This window comes from Elaeis guineensis, chromosome 5, assembly GCF_000442705.2.
Source record: "Elaeis guineensis isolate ETL-2024a chromosome 5, EG11, whole genome shotgun sequence".
NCBI lineage: Eukaryota > Viridiplantae > Streptophyta > Magnoliopsida > Arecales > Arecaceae > Elaeis > Elaeis guineensis.
This window is the reverse complement of record NC_025997.2, coordinates 116717882-116744871: the sequence shown is the minus strand read 5'-3', so window position 1 is coordinate 116744871 and position 26990 is coordinate 116717882. Positions and strand designations below refer to the sequence as shown.

The window sequence follows — 26990 nt, the reverse complement described above, 5'->3', positions numbered from 1 at the left end:
ACTATCTATTTTTTGAGAAAATAAAACCTATAATTCATTATTTCTGTTGGATATTGTACAGCGTGGAAAATATGAAGCATAATAATTAGTATACTTGCACGACCCTTTAATGCCAAATAAACAATAATTTTTGTCCCTTTTTTAAAAAAATAATTTTTTTTCAACACGTGGCTGAATGCGCTGTCTCCAGTCACTATTCCTAGCTCTACCTACCACACCACATCACACACCACACATCTTTTCTTCCTTCGCTTCCTTTTTGTATGGAAAGATACCATCCGAATTTGCCCACCACACATTTGTCGTGTGAAGGATAAAAAATGAGTGTAAGAATATTCAACAGAGAGAGAGAGAGAGAGAGAGAGAGAAAAACATATGATAGTGCAGCGTGTGGCTCTGTCCATTTAAATCACCCATTTTTATTATTAATCATTGAGAAAGATGGTTCAAGTACTAAAATAGATCCCACCATATGTCCAGTCTCATACAACCATGCATGATGATTGTTGAATATAACCAACAACTAGATGTAAATTGTAAGGTGATCAACTAGAGAGAATCCAAACTCAAACATGCAATAATGTAAAACCATGCTAACCTTCTATTAGACCCTAACCTAGTTTGTGTTTGCCTCCCAACAGCGCCGTTATTTTCACCTTTAAACAAACCAAAATAATAGCAATCCTCTAATGGACTTATTAAAATAAAAATATCTCGCTCTCGCACCTACCACCGCTCCCTCCATCACTCTCTTATATATATATATATCCATCCATTTCATTCCTCTACTTCAAGTAATTTAGAGTGTTTCTCTCATTCTCTCTCTCTCTCTAAAATGGATCCAAGTCTTCTCTCCATAGCCTTGGCCGCCCTGGCCATCCTTATCTCCTTCCTCATCTACAAGCGGTTCGGATTCCGGCTCCCACCCGGTCCAAGGGCCTTGCCGGTGGTCGGCAACCTGTACGACATCAAGCCGGTCCGGTTCAGGTGCTTCGCCGAGTGGGCCCAGACCTACGGACCGATCATGTCGGTCTGGTTCGGCACGACCCTCAACGTGGTGGTGTCGAGCTCGGAGCTGGCACGGGAGGTGCTCAAGGAGAACGACCAGCAGCTGGCGGACCGGCCGAGGAACCGGTCCACGGCCCGGTTCAGCCGGGACGGGAAGGACCTCATCTGGGCCGATTACGGCCCCCACTACGTGAAGGTCCGTAAGATGTGCAACCTCGAGCTCTTCTCCCCCCGCCGGCTCGAGGCTCTCCGGCCGATCCGGGAGGAGGAGGTCACGGCCATGGTCGAGTCCATCTTCCGGGAATGCACCCAGCCAGGTAAAATTATTAAGCATCACATATTAACATTATCTTCTTTTTGACAAAAACACCGTATATTTGGAGGGTTTGTAAGAACGGGTCCCACTATTTTGGTGGGTGATTGGGTCCTACTTTGTTTGGACGTGTGGTGTCCGGAGGGTGAAAAGGCCAGGTGGAAGCCAAGAACGTGGACGGAAATCTGAGAACAGCTGGGTGGATAGGATGGTAACGGATCCATATATTCGGATCTGCCGATATCTGTCTCTAACCTACAATTAAAAAGTTCACAATCATACCTATTTCCCATCCATCTTAAATTAAATCAGATTGAGATATTAATCTGATTAGATAGATAAAAAAATTAGCTCCGGTCGAATTTGTAGTGAAATATATCATCATCCGTATGTGATCCAAATTTATTACGAATATTTTTTCAAAAACTCATATTGATCCAAGTTGGTTTCCTAGTCTGACATGCATGCGAACCTCAAATGGGTCAATGCTTAACAACAATTATCATGTTTATATTAATTGTGTAAGCAATACAACAAAATAATTTTCTGATGAAGAGAACAAACTATAAGTCAGAGAATAAATAAGTGAAGACTCCATCAGGAATCTATAAACAACTTTTTCTAAGATGTTCTCTAGAATATATGCGAGTTGAAGTCGGCAGCTTTCCTGCTGACTTGGCTTGCAATATATGGACTGACAGGTTCTTTAAGATGGAAAAAGTAACCTGAATAATTTTCACTCAACATAGTTTCCACATAAATAGGCTGCTCTGCAAATTTTGTTTGAAGCTGATAATATAAGAACCTGAAAGTAATTAAAGATTGGGTATGGTATGAACCTACAAAGTGAAGTCGGTATCTGATTTGCCGACTTTTGCAAGGTTTACTTTGAGTACCTATAAATAATTAATTGTTGCTCCAGCATGTTCTCGGGAACTTAAGTAGTGTAGGATTCAAGCAGATTCTTTGAGTAATTTCACCGACATGCTGATGTTTTCCCAAGCGGCACAGCAGGACCCGCCTCTAATAATTTAGAACTTAGAAGCATTTAATGACCACCCAAAATCAAAAGTTTTGACGGTTTAATTTGTGGAGATTATTTTGCCGGACGGTGGGAATCCGTCTCTCCCGCTTGCCCTGAGATCCCATGGAGGTCCTCACGGAGGCACCGGTGAGGATGGTCGACAAGTTGTGAGCCAATCCTTTTCTCTTTACGTTCCCTTCTGCTGATTCTTCTAAATTTATCTGCTGATTCAAAGGCATTTCAATACGAATTGGCCAAAAAGGTAGTATTCTTTTTTTTTTTTTTACAAAAAATTAAGAAATGCTTACATTGATAAATATCTGTTTATTTTTGGTAGTTGTAGTGTGAATGCTGAAGATGAATATGAGAGGGAAAAGTTTGATTCTTTTACAAAATTTGATAAACATGCCTTATTGATTTTAAACTTGCATTCGTATTTATACCTGTTGCGGTCAATCCCCTCGTCGCCTGGTCGCCGGGAACAAGCACCTGCAAAAGAAAATCCACACTGACCGGAGACGGCTCCGACGGAGATCCTCCGACGGTCAAGTCAGAGAGGAGACTAGGCAACAGGAAAAGAAAACAAGGAGCTCAACGAGAGAGAGAGAGGGAGGGAGAGCTTGAGAGTTTTTGAAGGGACCTCTTTAGCACTGTTGCCTTTTCCGATTTATAGTGGGAGGTGGTATGGCCTCGCCGTTGGTGATGTAGACAACTGGAGAATTGTCAAATCGCCGGAAGTTGTCACGTCGTTGACGAGTTGACAGGTCCTAGGAATTAATTTGCGTCTTTGGCAGGACAACATCCCAGGTTTTCTGGCAGGGGAATGCCTCCTGACGTTCGTACGACATTTGCTTGATAGGACTGCAGCCCATGCCGCTCATCCGGCGTCTAGAAGGACCTGTAGAGGTGGGACGTCGGGTATCCAAACTGATGGTTAGTCGGCGGTGTCCCACCCGATGGGAAGTCGGTCACGGGGGATCGGCTCTGTAGTAGAGTTGGTGTAGAGGACGGGTCGGCGCTGGTGAGTCGGCAGTAGAGTCGGTCGGTATATCCCAACAGTTGCCCCCCCCACTCCTAAGCCTGATGTCACATTGGCTCGCGTCTCCACGCGGGTGGGGCGTTGGGCGAAAGGAGTGGATTCTTTATCGCGTCCTGCCTTAAATTTGCTGATCTCACCAGCGGATGATCCGGACAAATCGATGTCAGGTGTCCCATCGTTCGGTGACTTGACGTCAGACAATCTGGTGTCAGATGATCAGGTGTCAGACGATCGGGTGTCGGACGATCCGGTGTCAAACGATCGGGTGTCGGATGATCCAGTGTTAGACGATCGGGTATCCGGTGCTTTCTGGGGAACGCAAACCGCCATCCGACGCCGGTTTTGGGAGCGCGGGCTGCCGTCAGGCGTCCCATTGGGGACGCGAATCGTCGTAGGCAATTTAATTCTGGGGCGCGGCCCTGCTGCCACGCGTCAGGAGGTCGTTGGGCCGGCGTCCTTCACATTAATGACGGCGACGTGGCCCGATCTGGGAGGGGTGCGCCGAACCGCCGGGCCAGAAGAGGGCCCGGATGCCGCCACATGTCGACCATCCGAGAGGTCTTGGTCGGCGCGGCCACATCCCGGCCGTCGGTCGACCCTATATATATGGGGCCACTTGTACTCAAAGCTTCATTTCTGACGGTCTTGCTGCGGAGACTCTGCCCAAACGGTCTCTCCGTCGTCGCCGGCAGCTGCCCCCACCCCATTTTCGCAAAGGTTCATCCGGGGTTCGTGCCCCCTTCTGCTTTGCTCTTGCTTTCTTTGAAACCTTTCCTTTTCCTTCTCCTTCTTCTTCTCTGGTCTTTCCTTCTTTTTGGTTCCGGTGTCATGGCCAGAACCTCTCCTCAGGAGGCTCGATTGGAAAACCCGACTGATGACCTTCGATCGACTCCGAAAGTTGAGGTTTTCTCGCTTTCGGGGCCGAATGTCGATCGGCTTCGGGATCAGTATCGCATCTCGGAGTAGTTCCGACTTTTCGCCCCCGGGGCCGGGGGTCGGGTTAACAACCCGCCCGCAGGCCAGGTGGCTTTGTACGTCGAGGACCTCTGGGCTGGTCTTCGGCTTCCGATTCCGAAGTTCGTTCGGAATCTGCTAGATTATTATGGACTTTGTCCGGCACAACTGGCGTCGAACTCAGTTTGGCTAATAATCAGCTTTGCCCTGTTGTGTCAGCTCCTGCCGACCAACCCTCGGATCTCTCTTTTCCAAGCATTTTTTGTCCTCCGACCCCATCCTAAGGCCCGAGGGTGGTGGCTCTTCAACCCCCGGAAGGGTCTTTCCTTCATTACTGGCCTTCCATCGTCCATTCATGGGTGGAAGAATCAATTTTTCTTTGTTTCCTCTTCTTCTCCCTAGGGCTTCCCTTCTCATTGGGGCATGCCTCGAACCGAGGCAAATGAGAACAGCCGAGTGGAGGCGGACGACCGGGAGGACTTCCACCGACTCAAGGACATGTCGGTCCCGAAGCAGAGGGAGCTTGTTACCGAACAAGCCCTCTATGATGCTGGCCTGAGCCTGGTCCCCCGTCTAGGTACTGTCCGATCCATCGGTTGTTTTTTCATTTCACATTCGTCCCCGAGCATACACTGATTCTCTTATCGAAATCGTAGGGACGCCGCCGAGGATGAGGCCGATCGATGCCGAAATCAAACAGTATGCGGCGAGGAAGAGGCCGGCGTCCGGGGCCGAACTCTCACGGCCGTAGAAGAAACCCTCAACAGCAGCGCCGACCGTTGTCGCGTCGGCGGCCGATCAGTCGGAGCCGGTGATTGCACTTTCGGCTCCGACAGTGCAACCGGAGGAGCGGCCAGCGGAGGAAGCGGCCGAAGGAACATCGGTGATTTCATCGATTGAAGAGGCATCGGACGCCGTTCGGGAACCCGAACGTCATCCGTCGGCGCCTGCTACTGCGATGGGGGGTGCTCAGTCAAGCTCGAGCATCCCCTCCTTACCCGATCTACGGGCCTGGACGGCCGATCGGGGGAAAGCCCCGATGGCCCCCGCTGACGACCCAAGGTCGGAAAGCCGTGCCGCGTCACCTGGCGCTCGGGCCCCCGAAGGAGCATCAGCCCTGGCCGACCACAACTTGGCCAGGAGGCTATGTCAGGGGATCCTCCTCCCAGCCAACGTGGAGGTTCTGAAGGCTTGGCAGGTGACCGAGATGTTGTCTTCGTTTTATCCGACCATGGTCGGGGTAAGTTCCGCTCCGTCCCTTTCCTTCTTACTGTCTTCATTATTTCGCCTTCCTAACGGTTAGCCCACGCTTGCAGCTAATTTATACTATGTCCAAACTGGAGGCCGGGTACCGGAGGTTCAGGGACATCCGGGCGGCCTGGAAGGACAGGGCGACGACCGTCGAAGCTGACAAGGCGGTGCTAGTCGAACATCTGAAACAGTCAACCGACCGGGAGGCGAGGCTGGAAGAAGAGATTTCTCATCTCGGGTCCGAACTTAAGTCGGCCCGAAAGGAAGCCAAGCGCAAGGGTCGGACCGCGCACCGACTGCGGTGCGAGCGGGATGGCATCGCCGCCGAGCTCGAGGCCGAACGCGAGCAGCTCCGGGTCAGCCTGGAGAATCTCGCCAAGGTCGAGGAGGACTTGTCGATCGCCCAAGCCGATGCCGACATAGCGAAGGCAGAGGCGGAGTCGGCGAAAGACTCCTTCGATCGGGTGGAAGCGGAGGCGAGGTCGGCGAAGGAGTCACTGAGTCGGGTGGTGGACGACTTCCGTGGCTCGGACAGGTATCGGGAGGAACTGCTGGAGACCGGCTTTGCGTCGTACCGGGTGGGGTACGAAGATGGTCGGGATGCGGTTCAGGCCTTGTACCCGGAGCTGGACCTCAGCGGTGTCATTCCACCAGGAGCCGAGGACCAAGCTACAGAAGAGGTGGCCAACCCATCGTCGGGAGATGCCGCTGCGGTGGAAGAGACCGTCCCAGAGCAGATTGCCGAAGGAGAGACGGTCCTGACTTCTGACCCGGCTCCGATCCCCGACCCAGCACCGTCCTCCGATCCAGCGTCGACCGTCGACCCAGCGCCGACCGTCGACCCAGCGCCGATCATGGTGGATACACCGGTCATCCCCGAGCTTTCCTCGGTCGAAGAGATTGACTCCGAAGGATGATCGCGGCCTTATCTTCTTTTGTTTTTTCTTTGCGCACTTGTAATCGGAATTCGGCCCGATTTTGTAGACCTGAATGAACTTAAGGAATTTTTGATTTCCTTTTCGACTTCTTTTTCTTGCCTGTCAGAACGTACTTGTAGTCGTGGGGTCATAGGATCGGAGAGTCGCAGTCCTGACATACCATGTCGGGACACTCAACGACATCCCAAGTTGTTAGTCGAGATAGTCGGTAGCACGCCATAGGGTAGACAAAACGAACTCCGACCATTAACCGCCCATCCTAAGTCCTGAACCGAACATCCATCATTAGGTCATAAACCGGATGCCAGAGTCGAATGTACGTCATCCTGGCATGAGTCGGGGGTCGACCGACTTTCAGGCACGAGCCTGTTGAGTCGGTTGTGCCAGCGGAGTCGAAGGTCGTTCGCAGGGACGAAGGTCGACCGACCTTCGGGCACACTCTGGTGACCCAAATGTCGTCCGATGCGATCAGCCGGATCGCGTCTGGTACATCATCGTACGACGTCGACGTGTTTGGTCAGAAAAGCGATGGTAAGTCGAGTTCCCACTACCCAGACTTAGGTCGGGTGCTTACGTCGTGCCGTGTGATAAACGGTGGTAAGCCGAATACCCTTCGACCGATCGCGACCTGGTCGGTAAGTCGCAAATGCGACATCGGTTGCGTTGGCGCTTTGCCTTTCCCGGTCGGAGCTGGGTCGGCAAGTTGGCCGATCGTTCTGTTCGATCGTTTCGGCCGAGATTTTTAGATGTAGGAGTGTAACTCCCATCGTCGCAGATGCGTCGGTCCTTTAAGCGTCCAATGCATCATTGGCGGTCGCTCCGTCGGTTCGTAGTGGATCGTCAAGTCTGAGTTGGGATGTCGGGGACTCGCATCCCTTGGCGGGCACCGAACAACAGTCGAAGAGTCAAAATTCCAGACTCTGAAGTTTAAAACTGAGTTCGTATTCCAAATGGAGAGATACAGAGTTCACTGATAGTACAACCTCAGATTGTCGACGTTCCAAGTCCGTGGGATGGCCGTCCCTTCTAGGGTCTCCAGCCGGTAAGCTCTCGGTCCGTAGGTGTCGGCTACCTTGTAGGGTCCCTCCCAGTTCGGGGACAACTTTCTCCGGTCCAGGGGTTTCGAGACCTCCACCTTTCTCAAGACCAGATCTCCAGGTCGGAAGAGCTTCGGCTTCACCCTGGCGTTGTAATATCGGGCCACCTTTTGTCGGTAGGAAGCCATACGAAGTTGTGCCTCGCATCGGAGCTCAGGTAAGAGGTCCAAGTCGGCTTTTCGACACTCGGAGTTGTCCGGCTCACGATACTGCTCAACCCTAGTTGATGACAGCCCGATCTCCAGCGGGATCATGGCTTCCGTTCCATAGGCCAAGCTGAAAGGTGATTCTCCGGTCGGGATCCGGGGTGTTGTCCGGTATGCCCACAGGACGGAGTTCACCTCCTCGACCCAAAGGCCCTTGGCTTCATTTAGTCGGGTTTTGAACCCATGCAGTATGGTTCGGTTGGTCACCTCGACCTCACCGTTGGACTGTGGATGTCCGACCGAGGTTAGTCAGTGCATGATTTGAAACTTTGTACAGAAGTCTCGGAAGTTCTGGTTGTCGAACTGTCGTCTGTTGTCGGTAATGATGGTGTTTGGCAGTCCGAACCTGAAAATGATGGACTTCTGCACGAAGTCCTCCATTTTCCACTCAGTGATTTGCGCTAAGGATTCGGCTTCCACCCACTTAGTGAAGTAGTCGATCGCGACGACAATGAACTTCCGTTGTCCGGATGTCGGAGGAAAGGGTCCGAGTATGTCGATTCTCCACTGGGCGAAGGGCCACGGGGCGACGACCGGAGCAAGCTGGCCGGCGGGTTGGTGCTGTATGTTGGCATACTTTTGGCACGGTTCGCACCTCCGAACCAACTCAGCTGCATCCTTCTTCATAGTGGGCCAGTAGTAGCCCTGTCGCAGGACTTTGTAAGCCAAGGACTTGCCCCCCAAGTGATCGCCGCAGATTCCTTCATGTACTTCTCTGAGAGCGTAGTCTGCGTCGATCGGCCCCAGGCACATCAGCAAGAGAAGGGAGAATGACCTTTTATACAATCGATCGTCGATCATCACATATTGGGAAGCCACCCACCGGAGTCGTTTGGCTTCCGCGGGGTCTTCGGGGGTAGATCGGTCGGTCAGGTACTGAGCGATCGAGTCTATCCAGCTCGGCTCTGCCGCCAATTGCAGCACCTCTTCGACCTTGTCGACGCTCGGTCGCTCAAGACTTTCCACGAACGTCCGGCCTAAGGTGCCATAGTCGGATGTCGCGAGCCTAGAGAGCGCATCAGCTCGAGCATTTTCCACCCTGGGGATGTGGGAGATCTCGAAGTACTTGAAGGGTGCCACGAGATTTTTTACTTTTTGGTGGTATTTGGCCATGGTTGGATCCCGCATTTCGAACTCGCCTTTGATTTGCCCAACGATCAGTTGAGAGTCAGAGAGGACTTTGAGTCGGTCGACCCCGAGCTCCAGTGCCAATCTCAAGCCCGCGACGAGCGCCTCATATTCGGCCTGATTGTTGGAGGCCTTGAAGTCGAATCGGAGGGCGTGCTCGGTAACCACTCCTTCCGAATTGGTGAGCAGAAAACCAGCCCCGCTCCCTCGAGCGTTGGAGGCTCCATCGATGTGCAACACCCAGGTTGAATCGGGGTCACATTCGGAGGTCCCGACCTCCTCGGGGCCCCCTTTTTCCGACGGTCGGTCGGTCGTCGGGCATTCGACGACAAAGTCGGCCAGAACCTGAGCTTTGAGAGCAGGCCGCGGTCAGTATTGGATGTCAAATTCGCTCAGTCTCACAGCCCATTTCGCCAGCCATCCCGATGTGTCAGGACGGTGCAGGATTGCTCTCAGGGGTTGGTCAGTGAGGACCACGATAGCATGTGCCTGGAAGTACGGACGGAGCCGCTGTGACGAAATAACCAGAGCAAAAATCATTTTCTCTGCCTTCAAGTACCGAGTCTCGACTTCGTGAAGCACTTTGCTGACATAATATATCGGTTGGTGAACTCGGTTCTCGTTTTCTCGGACGAGCACCGAGCTAACTGCCTCCGGGGAGGTAGCCAGGTAAAGGTACAGGATGTCCCCGACCTTCGATCTTACAAGGAGTGGCGAAGAAGCCAGATATTTCTTCAGTTCCTCGAAGGCCTATCGGCACTCGTCCGGCCAAGAGAAATGCTTGGCTTGTCGCAGGGTTTTGAAGAACGGGAGGCATCTCTCAGCCGACCGAGAAATGAATGGCTGAGCGCGATAATCCTTCCGTTGAGTTGCTGCACCTCCTTCTTGGTGTCTGGATGTCGCATATCGACGATGGCCTTGATCTTCTCAGGGTTGGCCTCGATTCCCCGTTGCGAGACGAGGAATCCGAGGAACTTCTCTGAGGTCACTCCGAAGGTGCACTTAGTCGGGTTCAACTTCATCCGGTATCGTCGTAGAGTGCGGAAGGTTTCTTCGAGATCCCGGATATGATCCGAAATTTGCGCACTCTTCACCAGCATGTCGTCGACATATACTTCCATGTTGCGCCCGATCTGGTCTTTAAAGACCTTGTTGACAAGTCGTTGGTAGGTGGCGCCAGCGTTCTTCAGTCCGAAAGGCATTACTCTGTAACAGTAGAGGCCCTTGGGGGTCACGAAGGCAGTGCGCTTCTCGTCTTCGGGCGCCATCCGGATCTGGTTATACCCGATGAAGGCGTCCATGAAGCTGAGCAGTTGAAATCTGGAGATCGCATCCACCAACTGGTCGACCTTCGGAAGTGGAAAGCTGTCCTTCGGACAGGTCCGATTCAAGTCGGTGTAGTCGATGCAAATCCTCCACTTTCCGTTGGCTTTCTTCACCATGACAACATTGGCAAGCCAATCGAGATATGTAGTTTCTCTGATGAAGCCTGCCTCGAGTAGCTTGTCTACCTCCTCGTCAATGGCCTTCTATCTTTTTGGAGCAAAAGACCTTTTCTTCTGCCTTACCGGCCTCATTGCTGGATCGATGTTGAGTCGGTGTGTCATCGTCTCTGGGGGAATGCCCGACATATCTGCTGCCGAGCAAGCGAATATGTCGGCGTTGGCCTTCAGCAGCTCCGCCAACCGTCGTCGTTCTGGGTCGGGTAGTTGAGACCCGACCCATACCGTTCGGTCGGGATTCTCTGCTATTGAGACGGGGAAGAGCCGTTCGGCCAGTTTTCCTCGTTCTTCCTCCTCCCGTTGGTCTAGCTTGTCGATCGTCAGGGAGCCCTTCGACTCCTCGCTTTGAGCGGAGATCTGAAAGCATCGGCGAGCGAGCTGTTGGTCTCCGCGCATTTTTCCGACTCCGTTTTTGGTCGGGAACCGAACCAGGAGGTGATACGTCGAAACTATCGCCCTGAGGGCGTTTAGTCCGGATCTTCCAAGTATGGCGTTGTAAGCTGAAGACACGTGGACGACTGCAAAAGTCAAATGGACTGTGCTTTGTCGTGGTTCGGTGCCAACCATCACGGGCAGAGTGACTTCTTCTTCCACCGCGACAGCATCTCCAGCAAAGCCTATTAGGGGCGTAGAGACTCTTTTGAGTCGGTCGGTTGACAGTCGCATCTGGGAGAAGGTCGAGTAAAACAGAACGTTTGTTGAACTTCTATTATCTACAAAGATTTTTTTTACATCATAATTTGCTATTGTTGCCGAGACAACAACAGCGTCATCATTGGGAGTTTGGATGCCCCGAACATCCTCTTCTGTAAACGTAATTACATCGTCCGGGCGTGGCTTCTTCGTCGGCTCCCCTCCAGCAGACGTCCTCGGGCCCAGTCGTTTGGAAATCATATTGATGACCCCGACCGTAGGTCGGTTATTCGTCACTTCTTCAGTCGGCTGGGGTCGTTGATCGACGACGGGCCGGTTCGACGGATTCCTCCGAAACTTGCCGAGGTATCCCTGGCGTATGAGGGCCTCAATTTCATCCTTAAGCTGGATGCATTGCTCGGTATTGTGGCCGTGGCCCCTGTGGAATCGACAGTACTTCCGTCGGTCGAGGCCCTTTGCCTTCAGAGGCGGAGGCCATCGCAGGTATTCTTCGCCCTCGATCTTCATCAAAATCTACGCACGAGGAGCGGAGAGAGGAGTGTAGGAGTCGTACCTGGGACGTGTCGGCCTTGGGCTCCGCCGTCGGGGCAACCTTTGGTTCCGTCGTGGGGGTGAGACCCGACTGTCGATCGGGGGCCTGCTAGGCACAGCAGGGTCCCGACCCTTCCTCCGCTTCTCCTTCGGGCCCTTAGGCTCGGCCAGACGTCGGTCGGAAGCTCCTTCATCCGCGCGCATGTACTTGTATGTGCGCTCCAGCAATTCAGCATAAGTTCGGGGGAGGGTTTTGTCCAGAGAGTTGGTGAATCGGGATGCCCTCAACCTGCGCTTCATGGCCGAAATGGCCATGTCTTCATTGAGGTCCCGAACCTCAAGTGTGGCCGCGTTGAATCGCGCCACGAAGTGTCGGAGCATCTTGTTTTCTCCTTATTTGAGGGAGAAAAGGCTGTCCGATGTTCGTGGCGGCTTTCGACTGGTGCTGAAGTGGGCCACGAAGGAGTGCTCGAGCTGCCTGAAGGAGTGGACACTTTCTGATCGAAGATCGGAGTACCAGGCCCTGACAGCTTTGCGGAGCGTGGCGGGGAAGCCGATGCAAAGGAGAGCGTCGGTTGCCCCTTGGATCGTCACGAGAGCTTTGTAGCTCTCCAGGTGGTCGATTGGGTCAGTGGAGCCGTCGTAAGGCTCCACGTGCGGTATTTTGAACCGATTGGGGATCGATTCGTCGAGGATGAGTCGGGAGAGAGGTTGGACGGTCTGGAAGTCAACATCGTTCGAGGACTTCTGCCCGTCCACCTGCAACTGGGCAAGCCGACGATCGATTTTCTTGAACCTACGTTCGTAGTCGTCGATCCGTCGGTGCTGAGAGACCCCGGGGGTGGAGTCTCCCGATGAATCCGAGAGGGAAGCAGACGGTGTTCGCGGCCGCTTCTCCTTCCTCGCTCGCTCCAGCTGGGAAGGAGATGGCCGTTGAGACCGACGGGTGTCACGCCGTGGGTGCCCCTCCTCCTCTCGGTGGGAGCGCTGAGATAGATGCTCCGGAGGGGGCGACGGAGATCGGTGCGGACGTCGGCGGCTGCTCCTGGAGGGCATCGGGCGTGCCGTCGGTTGCTCGGCCGGTGAAGACGGCTGCCGAACTGGTTGCTGTTGAAGACTTTTGACCGCGTCTGTCAGCACGGTCATCTGCCGCATGATTGCCGCAATCTGTGCCTCCATGGTCACTGCGGGATGCGGAGAGCTGGGTTCCGCCATAGAGGGTGGAGGAGAGGCCTCTTCCTGGCGGGAAGAGCGCCTCGCCGACCCAGTGACCCTCGATCGCTGAGTTCTTATCTTTGTCATCTCGAGTTCCATGGGAGCTATAATCCCTGATGCTGTTGATCGTGTGTTTACGGTGGTTACCCCTTCCTGGCACGCCAATCTGTTGCGGCCAATCCCCTCGTCGCTTGGTCGTCAGGAACGAGCGCCTGATCTCCGGTAGGGACCCTCCGACGGTCAAGTCAGAGAGGAGACTAGGCAACAGAAAAAGGAAACAAGGAGCTCAACGAGAGAGAGAGAGAGGGAGGGGGAGCTTGAGAGTTTTTGAAGGGACCTCTTTAGCACTGTTGTCTTTCCCGATTTATAGTGGGAGGTGGTATGGCCTCGCCGTTGGTGATATAGACAACTGGAGAGTTGTCAAATCGTCAGAGGTTGTCACGTCGTTGACGAGTTGACAGATCCTAGAAATTAATTTGCGTCCTTGGCAGGACAGCGTCCCAGGTTTCCTGGCAGGGGAATGCCTCCTGGCATTCGTACGGCGTTTGCTTGATAGAATTGCAGCCCATGCCACTCATCCGACGTCTAGAAGGACCTGTAGAGGTGGGACGTCGGGTATCCAAACCGATGGTTAGTCGGCGGTGTCCCACCCGATAGGAAGTCGATCACGGGAGATCGGCTCTCAGGTGATCAGAGGCGATGTTGGCCCATTAGGCCGATCCACTCCGGTCGGGCACGATCGGTAGTCACTGTCAGTGTTGCCCACCGTCGGTCAGGCGAAGTCGGTCGGGCCCCGTAGTAGAGTCGATGTAGAGGACGGGTCGGCGCTGGTGAGTCGACAGTAGGGTCGGTCGGTATATCCCAACAATGCCCTCTAGGTACTATTGATTTATAAGATTGTCAAAATTCTTTCCACTAAGTTGAGTCTATGTTTTCTTATTTTTTGAGCTCGTGTCTGTGCTGCTGCTTAGTTTCATGGGTTTGATGGTTGGGGTGTGGATTGTTGAGTGGGAAGTGGTTTGCTTCTTTGACCTTTAGCATCATTTAGTGAATCAATTGGTTACCATGAGTAGAGCCATGGGAGTCAGGTCGGTGTGAGAGAGAGAGAGAGAGAGATGGCTGGCAAGAAAAAAAAGAGAATGATAATGTAGGCCAAGGTTCACCATCTTAGTACTGGACCCCATACCAATATCATTCTATTACAATGTTTGTATTCGGTATGGTATGAGACGGCGAAGTATACTGAGTGTCTGTATGGTATGAGACTGTATACCAGTTAGGAACCGATACAATTTAAGATTGCATATCAGTTTGGTACTTGTACGATACGAGACTGTATATAGATTCAATATTGATACAGTATGGTATGGTACGCTGAGTACCATATGATACCAACTAGTACGATAAATCTTGATATAGGCTATAAGAGACACGCCATATATGAATTGTTGTTACCCCATTAGCCACACCTTTCTTCTTGGCAATTCAAGATTTTGGTTTGAGTCTTGGATGGTCCATCCAAGTATTTGAGTTTGGTTGAGTTAGGGATGGCATCGGGCCGGATTCGGGATGGATTTCTAACTACCCAAACTCAAATTCAAATATTCAATAATCTACCCAAATCCAGCCCAAACACTATCGAGATTGGATTTTTTTTGTTCAAACCCGTCTCAGTCGGGTATCGAATGATTTGGGTTTACTCGGCCCGAATCTAATTGAGACACATTGAGCATCTTTTTTCATTTCTATTAACTTTAAAGCCATTCTACCATTCCACAAATCATACCTGTCTTAAACAAATAAAATTCAATAACACTTAGTTTCATTTTCAATCAAAATAAAATGCAAATTGCCTTAAGCAAATAAAATTTAACAATACTTAATTCAATAACACTTAGTTCCACATTCAATTTAAATACAATTCAAACGTAATACAACTTTAACAGATCAAGACATTCAGCAATAACACTTAGTTCCAATACATCTGAAGGGAAGAAGGGAAGAAGAGAAAAGGAGAAAGGGAGAAATTCAAATTACAAAATTTAAAATTCAAATTCAAATTAAATTACAGCGGATATAGTAATCATGTTGGCATATCTAATGATTGCATGAATTAAACTTGCTATCACTAGTCGATGTTTGAAATTCAAGTTTAAATTTCAAATACACCGAAAATGGTAATCATGTTAGTGTATCTTGTGATTGCATGAATATTTTTTAGTCTTTATTTGGCTAGAATATTGTTTATAAATAAATAAAGATTTCGTAAGTAATAGGTCATAATTGATAAAATATATTTACTATAATATATATATATATATATATTAAAATACTAAAATAGTTCGGATCGGATTCGGATCGGGTGCATAACTAACCAGTCCTAGCCCAAACCCAAAATTAAGCATTCAGGTTTTACCCAAATCCGGCCCAAACCCAGTCAACGCATTGACTACCCGACCCAATCGGATCGAGTCAGGTCGGATATCCGTGGGTTTGGATTTTGTTGCCGTCCCTAAGTCGAGTCCAGGTACCTATAATGCAAGCAGGTCACCCTTTCTTTTTCTTACCAAAAAAGAGCTTGGGAAGTGTCCAATAGTAGGTTCAACGGAGTTGCAAATCTCAAATGGTGATGCAATTGAGTGGAGAAATTGAAGGGGAGGATAGAATATGTTAGGAGAGACTGAATAGAGGACTCGAGATGAAATCTCTTGCAACTTATGATTTTGGTGGAAGTGAGAGGAATGGTGGTTTGCAGGTCTCTTGATTAGAGTTTTGAGTGCTTATTGTATACAAGATATTTTTTACCATGTTGGATGTCCATTAGAACCAATTGTGGGTCAAATGCAATTGTTGGTGGCTTAAATGTTAAGGACAAAAAAAAACTAAGCTGGTGATTCACTGAGCAAATACTAGTGAGAGGATGTGCGAAGATTATTAAATCATGCACTCAAAAAAAATCCTCCAAAATACATCTACTATTGTTTCAGAAAATCTGCATATAGATTCAGCACCTCATCTGACTTGTTTTTTTTAAAAGAGAGGGCAGCTCATTCCCCATAAGCCCCTGATCAGCTTGTACCATCAAGCATAGTCTGTGCCTAGTTTTTTATCTTTCTGGTAGGCATTCATCATATTTAATTATACTAATTGTGTTAGCAGAGAGACTACCTTGCAATGTTTCAAGGATGCAAACCAAGTATGGCAAATGAAAGGCAGGAAGAGAGAGATAGCAAAACATTTATTCCCATTTATAATAGACGAAAGAGATTCTCAAAAAAAGGAAATAAACTGAATGAAGAAAAATTCTGCTGTTGATACTTTTAAAAAGCAAATGTTCAGAATAAACTCACACACATAGATGCATGTGGTGCATGCACACACATGCATGCACGCAGATACAGAAGTTAATTGGCATTATAAGATTGTTTCTCAGTGAACATGTTATTGATGGTTAGGAAATACGTGAGCTTGTGGACTGTCAAAAAGCATATAAGCTAATGGAGATCATAAATTATTTCGCACTATTGGTATTCATTATGTATGATTGAAATCTTTTGTCATGAAGGCTGGAGAGAGATTGTATAATGATCTTCTCCTTGAGATCGATTTAGGCTGCAAGATAGTGTGATGGCAATTGGTTTTCCGCTGGCAGATGGACAGTGCTGCTAAGATCCTATAGCCCCAATGTATTTTGTTGACAAACAGAAGTATAAACAGAAGAAGAATAGAAAAGAGGGTGAAGACGAAGATTTCAGAGGAAGAAGGGATACTTCTCTAGGACCAAACGGGCCCTTTTTATTAATTTTCATGGGCTCAATTTAGGAATTATACAAATATATTTCCCTCTAATTAGACGATTGCATTCTTAATCAGAGGGATTCAATTTAGGAATTATACAAATATATTTTTCTCTAATTAGACGATTGCATTCCTAATCAGAGGGATTCAATTTAGGAATTATACAAACATATTTTCCTCTAATTAAATGATTGCATTCCTAATCAGAGGGATTTACAGCTCATTTCAACACTCCCCCTCAAGATGGGTTATAGATATCATAAAGACCCATCTTGTCACGAATAAATGAAAAAGAAGGCACACTAAGACCTTTGATCAAAATGTCTGCTAGTTGACTAGCAGATCGCACATAAGGCATACAAATGATTCTGGCATCAAGCTTTTCCTTGATAAAATGTCGATCGATCTCGATGTGCTTCGTCCGACATGCTGTACTGGATTATTAGCAATATTGATTGCTGTCTTGTATGCCTTATTAGCAATATTGATTACTCCAAGCACAATGCTCGAAGGGATCGACTTACAAAAATCATCATGGAAGAACACACAAAAGCACGCAAAAAAAGTGGTGCAAAGCAACACTTTGTCGATGCTCTCCTCACCTTGAAGGATCAATATGACCTTAGTGAAGACACCATTATTGGACTACTTTGGGTATGATAATCTCTCCTGGTCTATTTGTGTTCATTTTTCTCTTCACCTTTTAATCCCTTTATTTTATTTTATTTTTTTTTTTTTTTTGCGGTAATTAGTATGAGGCTTATAGGTTGTTTATTCCCTATTTGGAAGGATACAAAGGACCCAAGTTTGTATCACCTTGACGTCTAGAATGAGTGAAAGCAACTAGCCATTTAGCCATCCATAATCCCATTTCTCATTTAAATGGATGAGACATGGATTCCTCTGAATTTGTTGCTCTCAGTGGTTTTAGTGATGTAATACAGGCTGAGTTAGCCGTTGGATCAGTCACACTTCTGTTTAAATTTAAAGTTTCAGCATGTTGTAGCTCATTTGCTTCACCCTCTATTGTAGGATTCCACCTCAACCTAACTCCAAGGCTCTCCGTCCGAAATATAATCTAAGCTAGATTATATTGCAGACTGAATGATCAAAATCCTATTTAAAAACAGCCCCTAACAATCAGGGCCTGGAATAATTCTGGTTGAAAATGTTTGAGCAAACATGTTAACGGTCTAATTGAAGTTTACAAATGAAGGTTGATGTCATCTTCATTGTCAATCGTAAACTTCTGCTCAATCCTGTCTCAGTGCTGATCCTTATTTTGAGTTTACAAATAGAAGATTTTGATTCTTTAGTGTCTAACATCTTGGATCCTCTCGTGCGCAGGATATGATTACTGCTGGAATGGACACAACTGTCATAACTACAGAATGGGCCATGGCTGAGCTAGTTAGGAACCCAAGAGTGCAAGGGAAAGTTCAGGAGGAAATGGACCGTGTCATCGGTGAACGCATCATCACTGAAGCCGACTTCGCAAACCTCCCCTACCTGCAATGCGTGGTGAAGGAATCCCTCCGGCTACACCCCCCAACCCCTCTCATGCTCCCCCACAAGGCCACTGCCAATGTCAAGATTGGTGGGTATGATATCCCCAAGGGATCGAACGTGCATGTCAATGTTTGGGCCATTGCTCGTGATCCACAGATATGGAAAGATCCCATGGAATACCGGCCAGAGCGATTTGCTGAGGAAAATATCGACATTAAGGGTAGTGACTTCAGAGTGCTACCATTTGGTGCTGGCCGGCGGGTATGCCCAGGGGCTCAGCTAGGCATTAACTTGGTTGCTTCAATGCTGGGGCACCTCTTGCACCACTTCAAGTGGACACTGCCTGAGGGTGTCAAGCCAGAGGATGTCGACATGTCGGAGAACCCCGGGATGGTCACCTTCATGCATACTCCATTGCAGGCCATTGCCACACCGAGGCTGCCATCCCAGTTGTACAAGCATGTCCCTGTTGACATGTAACTGTGCACCAACTTTTTTCTTACCAACTTGATGCATGTATGGCAATTTTTTTTTTTTTTTGATGGAAGCATGTATGGCATTTTACCATGATGTTTTGCTAAGTTGGTAGTGTAGCAACCCGTTTACTTGGGCCTGTAGCCCAGATAGCCCAACAACACAAAAAAAAAAAAAAACAGAACAGAGAAGGAGGAAGACTCCTAGCCGGAGTCTTCTTCCTTCATGATTTCCGGCAAAATCGGACTCAAAGAGTCCGGCTAGGGTAGGAAACCTCCACTATAAGATCCTCCAACCTTCCTTTAGGAATTTACAACAAAAATTTCGAAGTAAATCAAGGGATTTGAGGGATTTTTCTCAGAGATTTTCGTGGTGGTTGATCGGAAGAAAAGAGGTCGTCGGAGCTGTTTTGGCCGCCGGAACAAGGTATTTCCTCTTCTCCTTGTTATTCTCTGGTCACCGGTGTTTTTGGAAGCCGGCGAGGTGCCGGTTCGGGCTTCCGGTTCGGGCTCAAACAGGGATACCCTGTTTTTATGATTTTCTTCCTTCTCTGCCACCGACAACAAGGAGGGTGACCCTGCCGCCGGCCAGCTTGCATGCTCGGCTGTCGTTGCCGGATCTCCGGCCAAGTCGTCGGAGCCCGAGCCACCCTCTCTTTCCTCCCCTGTTTTGGCCCAACGGAACCCGTGGGAAGAAAAGAAGAAAAGAAAAAGAAAAGAAAAAGGAAAAAGAAAAAGAAAAGAAAAAGGAAAAAGAAAAAGAAAAAAAAGAGAAAGAGAAAAATAAAAATAAAAATAAAATAAAATAAAATAAAAAAGAAGAAGAAGGAGAGAATTTTTCTCTCTCTCCTTTCTCTCTTCTTTCTCTCTCTTTTCTCTACCTTCTCTCTCTACATTTTCTCTCTCTAGATTCTCTCTCTAGACTTTTTTCTCTCTTTACGGATTTTGTCTCTCTAGGATCTTTTCTTCCTCTCTGATTGCATCATGAACCCTAGAATAAACTTGAAGATGAAAATAAGATGATTTGAGATTGCTCCGAAATTCGTGCGGTAGATCTGATCCCAGTCCGATTCTATTCAAAATTGTAACACTTGATTCATATTGAGTCACCCTGATAGGACCTCTGATGATCTCGATCATGAGTGCCTCATCAGAAGGATACGAAGGTTTCTCTCTCCACTTTCTCTCTCTACTTTCTCTCTCTAGAATTTTCTCTCTCTTCATGGATTTTCTCTCTCTAGAAGTCTTATGGATCAATGGAGGATCCAGATACATAGACAAGTCCTAATTTTGGTTAATCCTAAGAGAGATCCTAGATTTGTGTATTAGGATCAATTATCGGTAATTTTCTCCATATATGTGATTTTTATATTGATCAGGGTTATGAAGAGATGATTGTCTGCAAATGATATCGAGTGGAATATTTTGTTAGAGAAATTCATAAATCAAAGAAGAACATTGATTTCTGTGTTTGGATCAGTCACCGGTAAAGGTAAGAATCCCTGTACATGATCACTATTATATATATGCTATTTTACTGTTGGTTTTGCATCATTGGTTTTGCATCGTCGGATTTGAGATCGATGAATTTATTATACCTGAGATACTGTTATTTGATTTTGAGCATGAGTATGTTATGTCAATATATATGTATCAGAGATTGATGGCATGATTATATGGATATGACATATCTGAATTGATCATAATGCAAGACAGAATTGATTGATGAATACAACACAATGATTAAATGAAAAGAAAGAGATATATGGTATGGACTAGCCTTGTCATGTGGAACAGCCGGCCAGGAGCTTATGCCTGGGACAGCCCGCCAGGAGCTTATGCCTGGGACAGCCCCCACTGGCTTACAGGTGGATCAGCCGGCCAGGAGCTCATGCCTGGGACAGCCCGCCAGGAGCTTATGCCTGGGACAGCCTCTCACGGGCTTTCGTACGTGGGACAGCCGGCCAGGAGCTCATCCTGGGACAGTCTTGAAAGACTTTTAAAATGGATTCGATCCGGATGATTACTGAGGTATAGACTTGGATAGTCCAGAGCCAGAAGGAAACTGTTAAAAATCATGTGATTATGAAAGAAGAAATGAAAGATAAGACATGAAATAATTGTTGAACAAAAGTGTTTTACCTGTTAACATATGATGATGCATCTATTTTGATAAGACAGAAAATTTATGAATGTTTGCATTATTCTGGACATTGAACATGAGATTTTATATTTTATTGCTTATCCTTATTTTCAGACTATATTACTATATCAGTGTGATATGGGAATTCTTACTGGGCTGTAAAGCTCACACCCCTTTATCTTTCTTTTCTTCTCAGAGTTACAAGATGTCCATGGTTGGCTATGGTATGGATTTGTGAGTGAGCGGATGCATAGATAGAGTACCGTTGATACTTGATCAGAGGATTGAAGGAATGTTAATTGTAATTATACAAAATTTTATGAATTATTGTTGAAATTAAATATTATGGTTGATAAGATTGTAATGATTTAATTGGCCTTGCATATTCTTTAGGGCTTGCTCTAAGGAGTGTGCGGCCATCACGTATCCGACCCGGGTGTTGGGTTCGGGGCGTGACAGAATGGTATCAGAGCATAGGTTATGATCATTAGGGATTATGATATAAGTGATTAGAATATTATAGAGTGATATCAGAGCTTAAATTATGATCATTGGAGATTACAATATAAATGATTTGGATGTGATAGAATAATATCAAAGCTTAGGTTTAAGATCACTAGAGATTATGAAGAGATATTAAAACTTTATGTAAGATCAGTAGGATGTGACAGAGTGGCATCTGAGCTTAGAGCTTAGGTTACGTTCATTTGGAGACAATGATACAAGTGATTAGGATATGACAGAACAGTACTAGAACCCAAGTTTAAGGTCACTAGGGATTGTCATATAAATGATATCAAAACTTTGGGGTTATAATCACTAGAGTATGATTGATAATATCAGAGTTTAAGATTTGGATCATTAAAGGTATGATAGAATGATATTAGAGTTTAGGTTATGATCACTAGAAAATATGATTTAAGCGGTATTTGAGTTTAAGGTTATAATTATTCAGAATTATAATTCTAGTGATATCTGAACTTAGGTCATGATCATGAGGAACATGATAGATATAAAAGAGAAGATTCAATATTTAGATTTCAAATCAATAGATATTAAGATAAAATTTATGTATAAGTGGTATATGAGATCTATAATAGAATTGACGAGTTATATCTTAGATTTCAATTAGTAAGGTTGACCTAAGTATGAAAAGAGTTGACCTTGGATTGAAGTGGGAGGTATTGATAAGTTATGTTAAGTATACTAGATGATTTTGGAATATAAAACTTATATGATTGTAAGATAAATCTAAAGTTAACTCCAATTAATTCTAGATATGTTGGATTCTTGAAGAGTGATGAAACTTATGCAATGATTTCAAACATAGAAAGTGGATCAAGTTTTAATTTTTATATGCTATACCCGAAGGTAGTAAAGATGAAGAAACTTAAAATTTTGCCCTAAGTTTTATCTAAAATTTGAAGGTTGGATCTATTCTGGATTGATCTAACATATAAGGATATTTTTATCTTTGATATAATTATATAAATTGATAAATTAAGATCAAAGTGCGCAGCAAAAGCATGGTGGGTTAAATTGATTAGAAATATTAATTCTTTGATTCTGAAGATATTATGAAATACATTAGTTGTTAATAAAGAATAATTTTAATCTGATCATAGTCGGATAATTTTTGTTAGTAGGTTGTTTCATTGTAGATAATGTCAAGAAATTTTAGATATCTCAAGTTTATTAACAGCTTGATAGTTCTGATATTAGTTCAAACTTAGAATGTCCTGACATAGATCTCATATTTTTTTTTTTTAAAATCTAATATTGTTACTCGAACTGATATAGAAGATTGAGATTTTTCTTAAGATGAGAGTCTATATATAAAATTTATTGGAAAATCAAGTGAAGAAAGAAATCGATGATGGTAAAGAGTGCTCGATGTTTGATCTTTATTTATCAGGGGTAGTATGAGATAATTATGAATTTTGAGTGAAATGTATTAGACAAATAACGGTGGTATATTAATACAAGTTTAAAATGTTACAGTTCTTCAAAAAGTTGAGAAATCAATAAGAAGGGATGAGTTTGAAATTTTAAATAATTTTGTTATAACAAGATCATGAGAAATAAATAATATATATGATATTATCGTAAGCTTGAGAATGACATGAAGAATGTATACTTTGAAATAGATATCTCAAACGACATAATCTAATTTTGAGGACGAAATTTTTTTAAGGGGGGGAGATTGTAGCAACCCGTTTACTTGGGCCTGTAGCCCAGATGGCCCAACAACACAAAAAAAAAAAAAAAAAACAGAACAGAGAAGGAGGAAGACTCCTAGCCGGAGTCTTCTTCCTTCACGATTTCCGGCAAAATCGGACTCAAAGAGTCCGGCTAGGGTAGGAAACCTCCACTATAAGATCCTCCAACCTTCCTTTAGGAATTTACAACAAAAATTTCGAAGTAAATCAAGGGATTTGAGGGATTTTTCTCAGAGATTTCCGTGGTGGTTGATCGGAAGAAAAGAGGTCGTCGGAGCTGTTTTGGCCGCCGGAACAAGGTATTTCCTCTTCTCCTTGTTATTCTCTGGTCACCGATGTTTTTGGAAGCCGGCGAGGTGCCGGTTCGGGCTTCCGGTTCGGGCTCAAACAGGGATACCCTGTTTTTATGATTTTCTTCCTTCTCTGCCACCGGCAACAAGGAGGGTGACCCTGCCGCCGGCCAGCTTGCATGCTCGGCCGTCGTTGCCGGATCTCCGGCCAAGTCGTCGGAGCCCGAGCCACCCTCTCTTTCCTCCCCTGTTTTGGCCCAACGGAACCCGTGGGAAGAAAAGAAGAAAAGAAAAAGAAAAGAAAAAGGAAAAAGAAAAAGAAAAGAAAAAGGAAAAAGAAAAAGAAAAAAAAAGAGAAAGAGAAAAATAAAAATAAAAATACAATAAAATAAAATAAAAAAGAAGAAGAAGGAGAGAATTTTCCTCTCTCTCCTTTCTCTCTTCTTTCTCTCTCTTTTCTCTACCTTCTCTCTCTACATTTTCTCTCTCTAGACTTTTTTCTCTCTTTACGGATTTTGTCTCTCTAGGATCTTTTCTTCCTCTCTGATTGCATCATGAACCCTAGAATAAACTTGAAGATGAAAATAAGATGATTTGAGATTGCTCCGAAATTCGTGCGGTAGATCTGATCCCAGTCCGATTCTATTCAAAATTGTAACACTTGATTCATATTGAGTCACCCTGATAGGACCTCTGATGATCTCGATCATGAGTGCCTCATCAGAAGGATACGAAGGTTTCTCTCTCCACTTTCTCTCTCTACTTTCTCTCTCTAGAATTTTCTCTCTCTTCATGGATTTTCTCTCTCTAGAAGTCTTATGGATCAATGGAGGATCCAGATACATAGACAAGTCCTAATTTTGGTTAATCCTAAGAGAGATCCTAGATTTGTGTATTAGGATCAATTATCGGTAATTTTCTCCATATATGTGATTTTTATATTGATCAGGGTTATGAAGAGATGATTGTCTGCAAATGATATCGAGTGGAATATTTTGTTAGAGAAATTCATAAATCAAAGAAGAACATTGATTTCTGTGTTTGGATCAGTCACCGGTAAAGGTAAGAATCCCTGTACATGATCACTATTATATATATGCTATTTTACTGTTGGTTTTGCATCATTGGTTTTGCATCGTCGGATTTGAGATCGATGAATTTATTATACCTGAGATACTGTTATTTGATTTTGAGCATGAGTATGTTATGTCAATATATATGTATCAGAGATTGATGGCATGATTATATGGATATGACATATCTGAATTGATCATAATGCAAGACAGAATTGATTGATGAATACAACACAATGATTAAATGAAAAGAAAGAGATATATGGTATGGACTAGCCTTGTCATGTGGAACAGCCGGCCAGGAGCTTATGCCTGGGACAGCCCGCCAGGAGCTTATGCCTGGGACAGCCCCCACTGGCTTACAGGTGGATCAGCCGGCCAGGAGCTCATGCCTGGGACAGCCCGCCAGGAGCTTATGCCTGGGACAGCCTCTCACGGGCTTTCGTACGTGGGACAGCCGGCCAGGAGCTCATCCTGGGACAGTCTTGAAAGACTTTTAAAATGGATTCGATCCGGATGATTACTGAGGTATAGACTTGGATAGTCCAGAGCCAGAAGGAAACTGTTAAAAATCATGTGATTATGAAAGAAGAAATGAAAGATAAGACATGAAATAATTGTTGAACAAAAGTGTTTTACCTGTTAACATATGATGATGCATCTATTTTGATAAGACAGAAAATTTATGAATGTTTGCATTATTCTGGACATTGAACATGAGATTTTATATTTTATTGCTTATCCTTATTTTCAGACTATATTACTATATCAGTGTGATATGGGAATTCTTACTGGGCTGTAAAGCTCACACCCCTTTATCTTTCTTTTCTTCTCAGAGTTACAAGATGTCCATGGTTGGCTATGGTATGGATTTGTGAGTGAGCGGATGCATAGATAGAGTACCGTTGATACTTGATCAGAGGATTGAAGGAATGTTAATTGTAATTATACAAAATTTTATGAATTATTGTTGAAATTAAATATTATGGTTGATAAGATTGTAATGATTTAATTGGCCTTGCATATTCTTTAGGGCTTGCTCTAAGGAGTGTGCGGCCATCACGTATCCGACCCGGGTGTTGGGTTCGGGGCGTGACAGGTAGTGTTTTAGATCCGAGCAGATATCTATCAAGCAGTAGATTTTCTGGGCCTGAAGTGGAAGTGGAATTCCAACTAAAGATAAAGTGGTTTCAGCAACTCTGGTAACCAACTCTTGAAGTAGCATTGTATCACTCATTGCAATGATCTGGTTTGCAACATGCTCATGTTAGTTTTTGACAGATTTTGCTCGACTTTATTAATTATGTCAACATGGTTCAGGTTTTGAAATCTACATTTTATCATTTGCATACTAAAGTGGTGGCTTCTTTTGGCTAATCTGGTAAATAATGTTATAGTCTAGTTTACCAAGCTGCTTGTTCGAGGTTTCGTGCTTAAGCTTGAACTTGATAGAGTCACAAGCTATTTCATATTATTCTGCAAGAATCCTTCCATTTTAGGAATCCTGGCATGCGCTGTTAAGCTTCTAATATCGGAAGACTTCATTCTAGTTTAAACTGATGATGCCTTCTTTGGACAATTTTCATCCCTTTTCAATTTGTTGCTTCCCTTTTCAATTTTCATCCCTTGCATATCGAACCTTCATTGATTAAAGCTTTCCCTCAAAATGTTATAAGAAAACTTTGATGTTAAAGGTTTAGTAAAGTAATTTGTTAGTCTTAGTGTCCGTTGAAAAACCTCCTCAGCATCTGAGTAGTGAAACATTGATTAATGTTGAAAGTTTTTGAACAACCAAACGTTTCTGGTATCTAAGATAAGATTTAATATTTAAGTAGATTTATATGTAGTTAAGTATCTAATGTAGGATAAAAATAGCAAAATTTTGAGTTACATGTTATTAATAAGCCGACCGGAAGAAACCTCTGTTTTGTTATTTGTTACATGTCCTTCTGGCTGTCTCATTAATGACATGAATGGAACTGCATGCAGCCATTTGTTTTCCAAAAATTCTTGATCATAAATCAATTCTGGCTACCCTTGCTGAGATGACAAGGATGAATATGAGTAAAGATTAATTTTAGATTCCCCGATGTGATGGTAATTCCAAGGGAGATAACTCTTGATGAATAGATGGGTCATGTGGAGAGATGAATCGAATAAGAGGATGCCCAAACACCTATTCTAACAATACTTTTATAGGAAATTTTCCAACATTTCCTTCTTCACGTAAATCAAGGGCATATTATATGCATACAGTGACACAGGACTTCATCAAGGGCATTTGAATAAACTATGCGCTGTGGTTAATTAAGCATTCCCTTTTCTTGTGAAAAATTGTTTGAACATCACCAAGCATCCGTTTTGGTTTGTGTACACCTCATATAAAAGCATCTCAACAACCAAATGAAGACGTTGGAAATGGCTAGGCTACAAATAAATCGGGTCGATTTCAGGGGACATATTTCCCTAATAATTTGATCAAAGTAATTAAGACGTTCCATGATATTTCGATCTATTTATGTCAGCTTACGCTTTGATTGTGCCAAGTCCCGACGCTATTAAATAAGGGGCTTTGGCTTTCTTTGGCATGGTGAAAATGGCATGGAGGAGTTTGGTTCACAAGGA

General features: G+C 45.4%; 1 protein-coding gene across 1 annotated transcript; it reads left to right on the top strand.

The window, feature by feature from the left end:
* Positions 1-1110: 1110 nt before the first annotated feature.
* On the top strand, positions 1111-25562 carry LOC105033349 (p-coumarate 3-hydroxylase). The gene is made up of 4 exons (XM_073258289.1): positions 1111-1325; positions 17138-17312; positions 18006-18752; positions 25465-25562. The coding sequence occupies exons 1-3, from the start codon at positions 1312-1314 to the stop codon at positions 18645-18647; spliced, it is 831 nt and encodes a 276-aa protein (XP_073114390.1). The 5' UTR covers positions 1111-1311; the 3' UTR covers positions 18648-18752; positions 25465-25562.
* Positions 25563-26990: the final 1428 nt, after the last annotated feature.

Coding starts and splice junctions, on each gene's coding strand:
- LOC105033349 (XM_073258289.1), top strand. Junction 17,313..18,005: donor CCATTATTGGACTACTTTGG/GTATGATAATCT, acceptor TCTCGTGCGCAG/GATATGATTACTGCTGGAAT.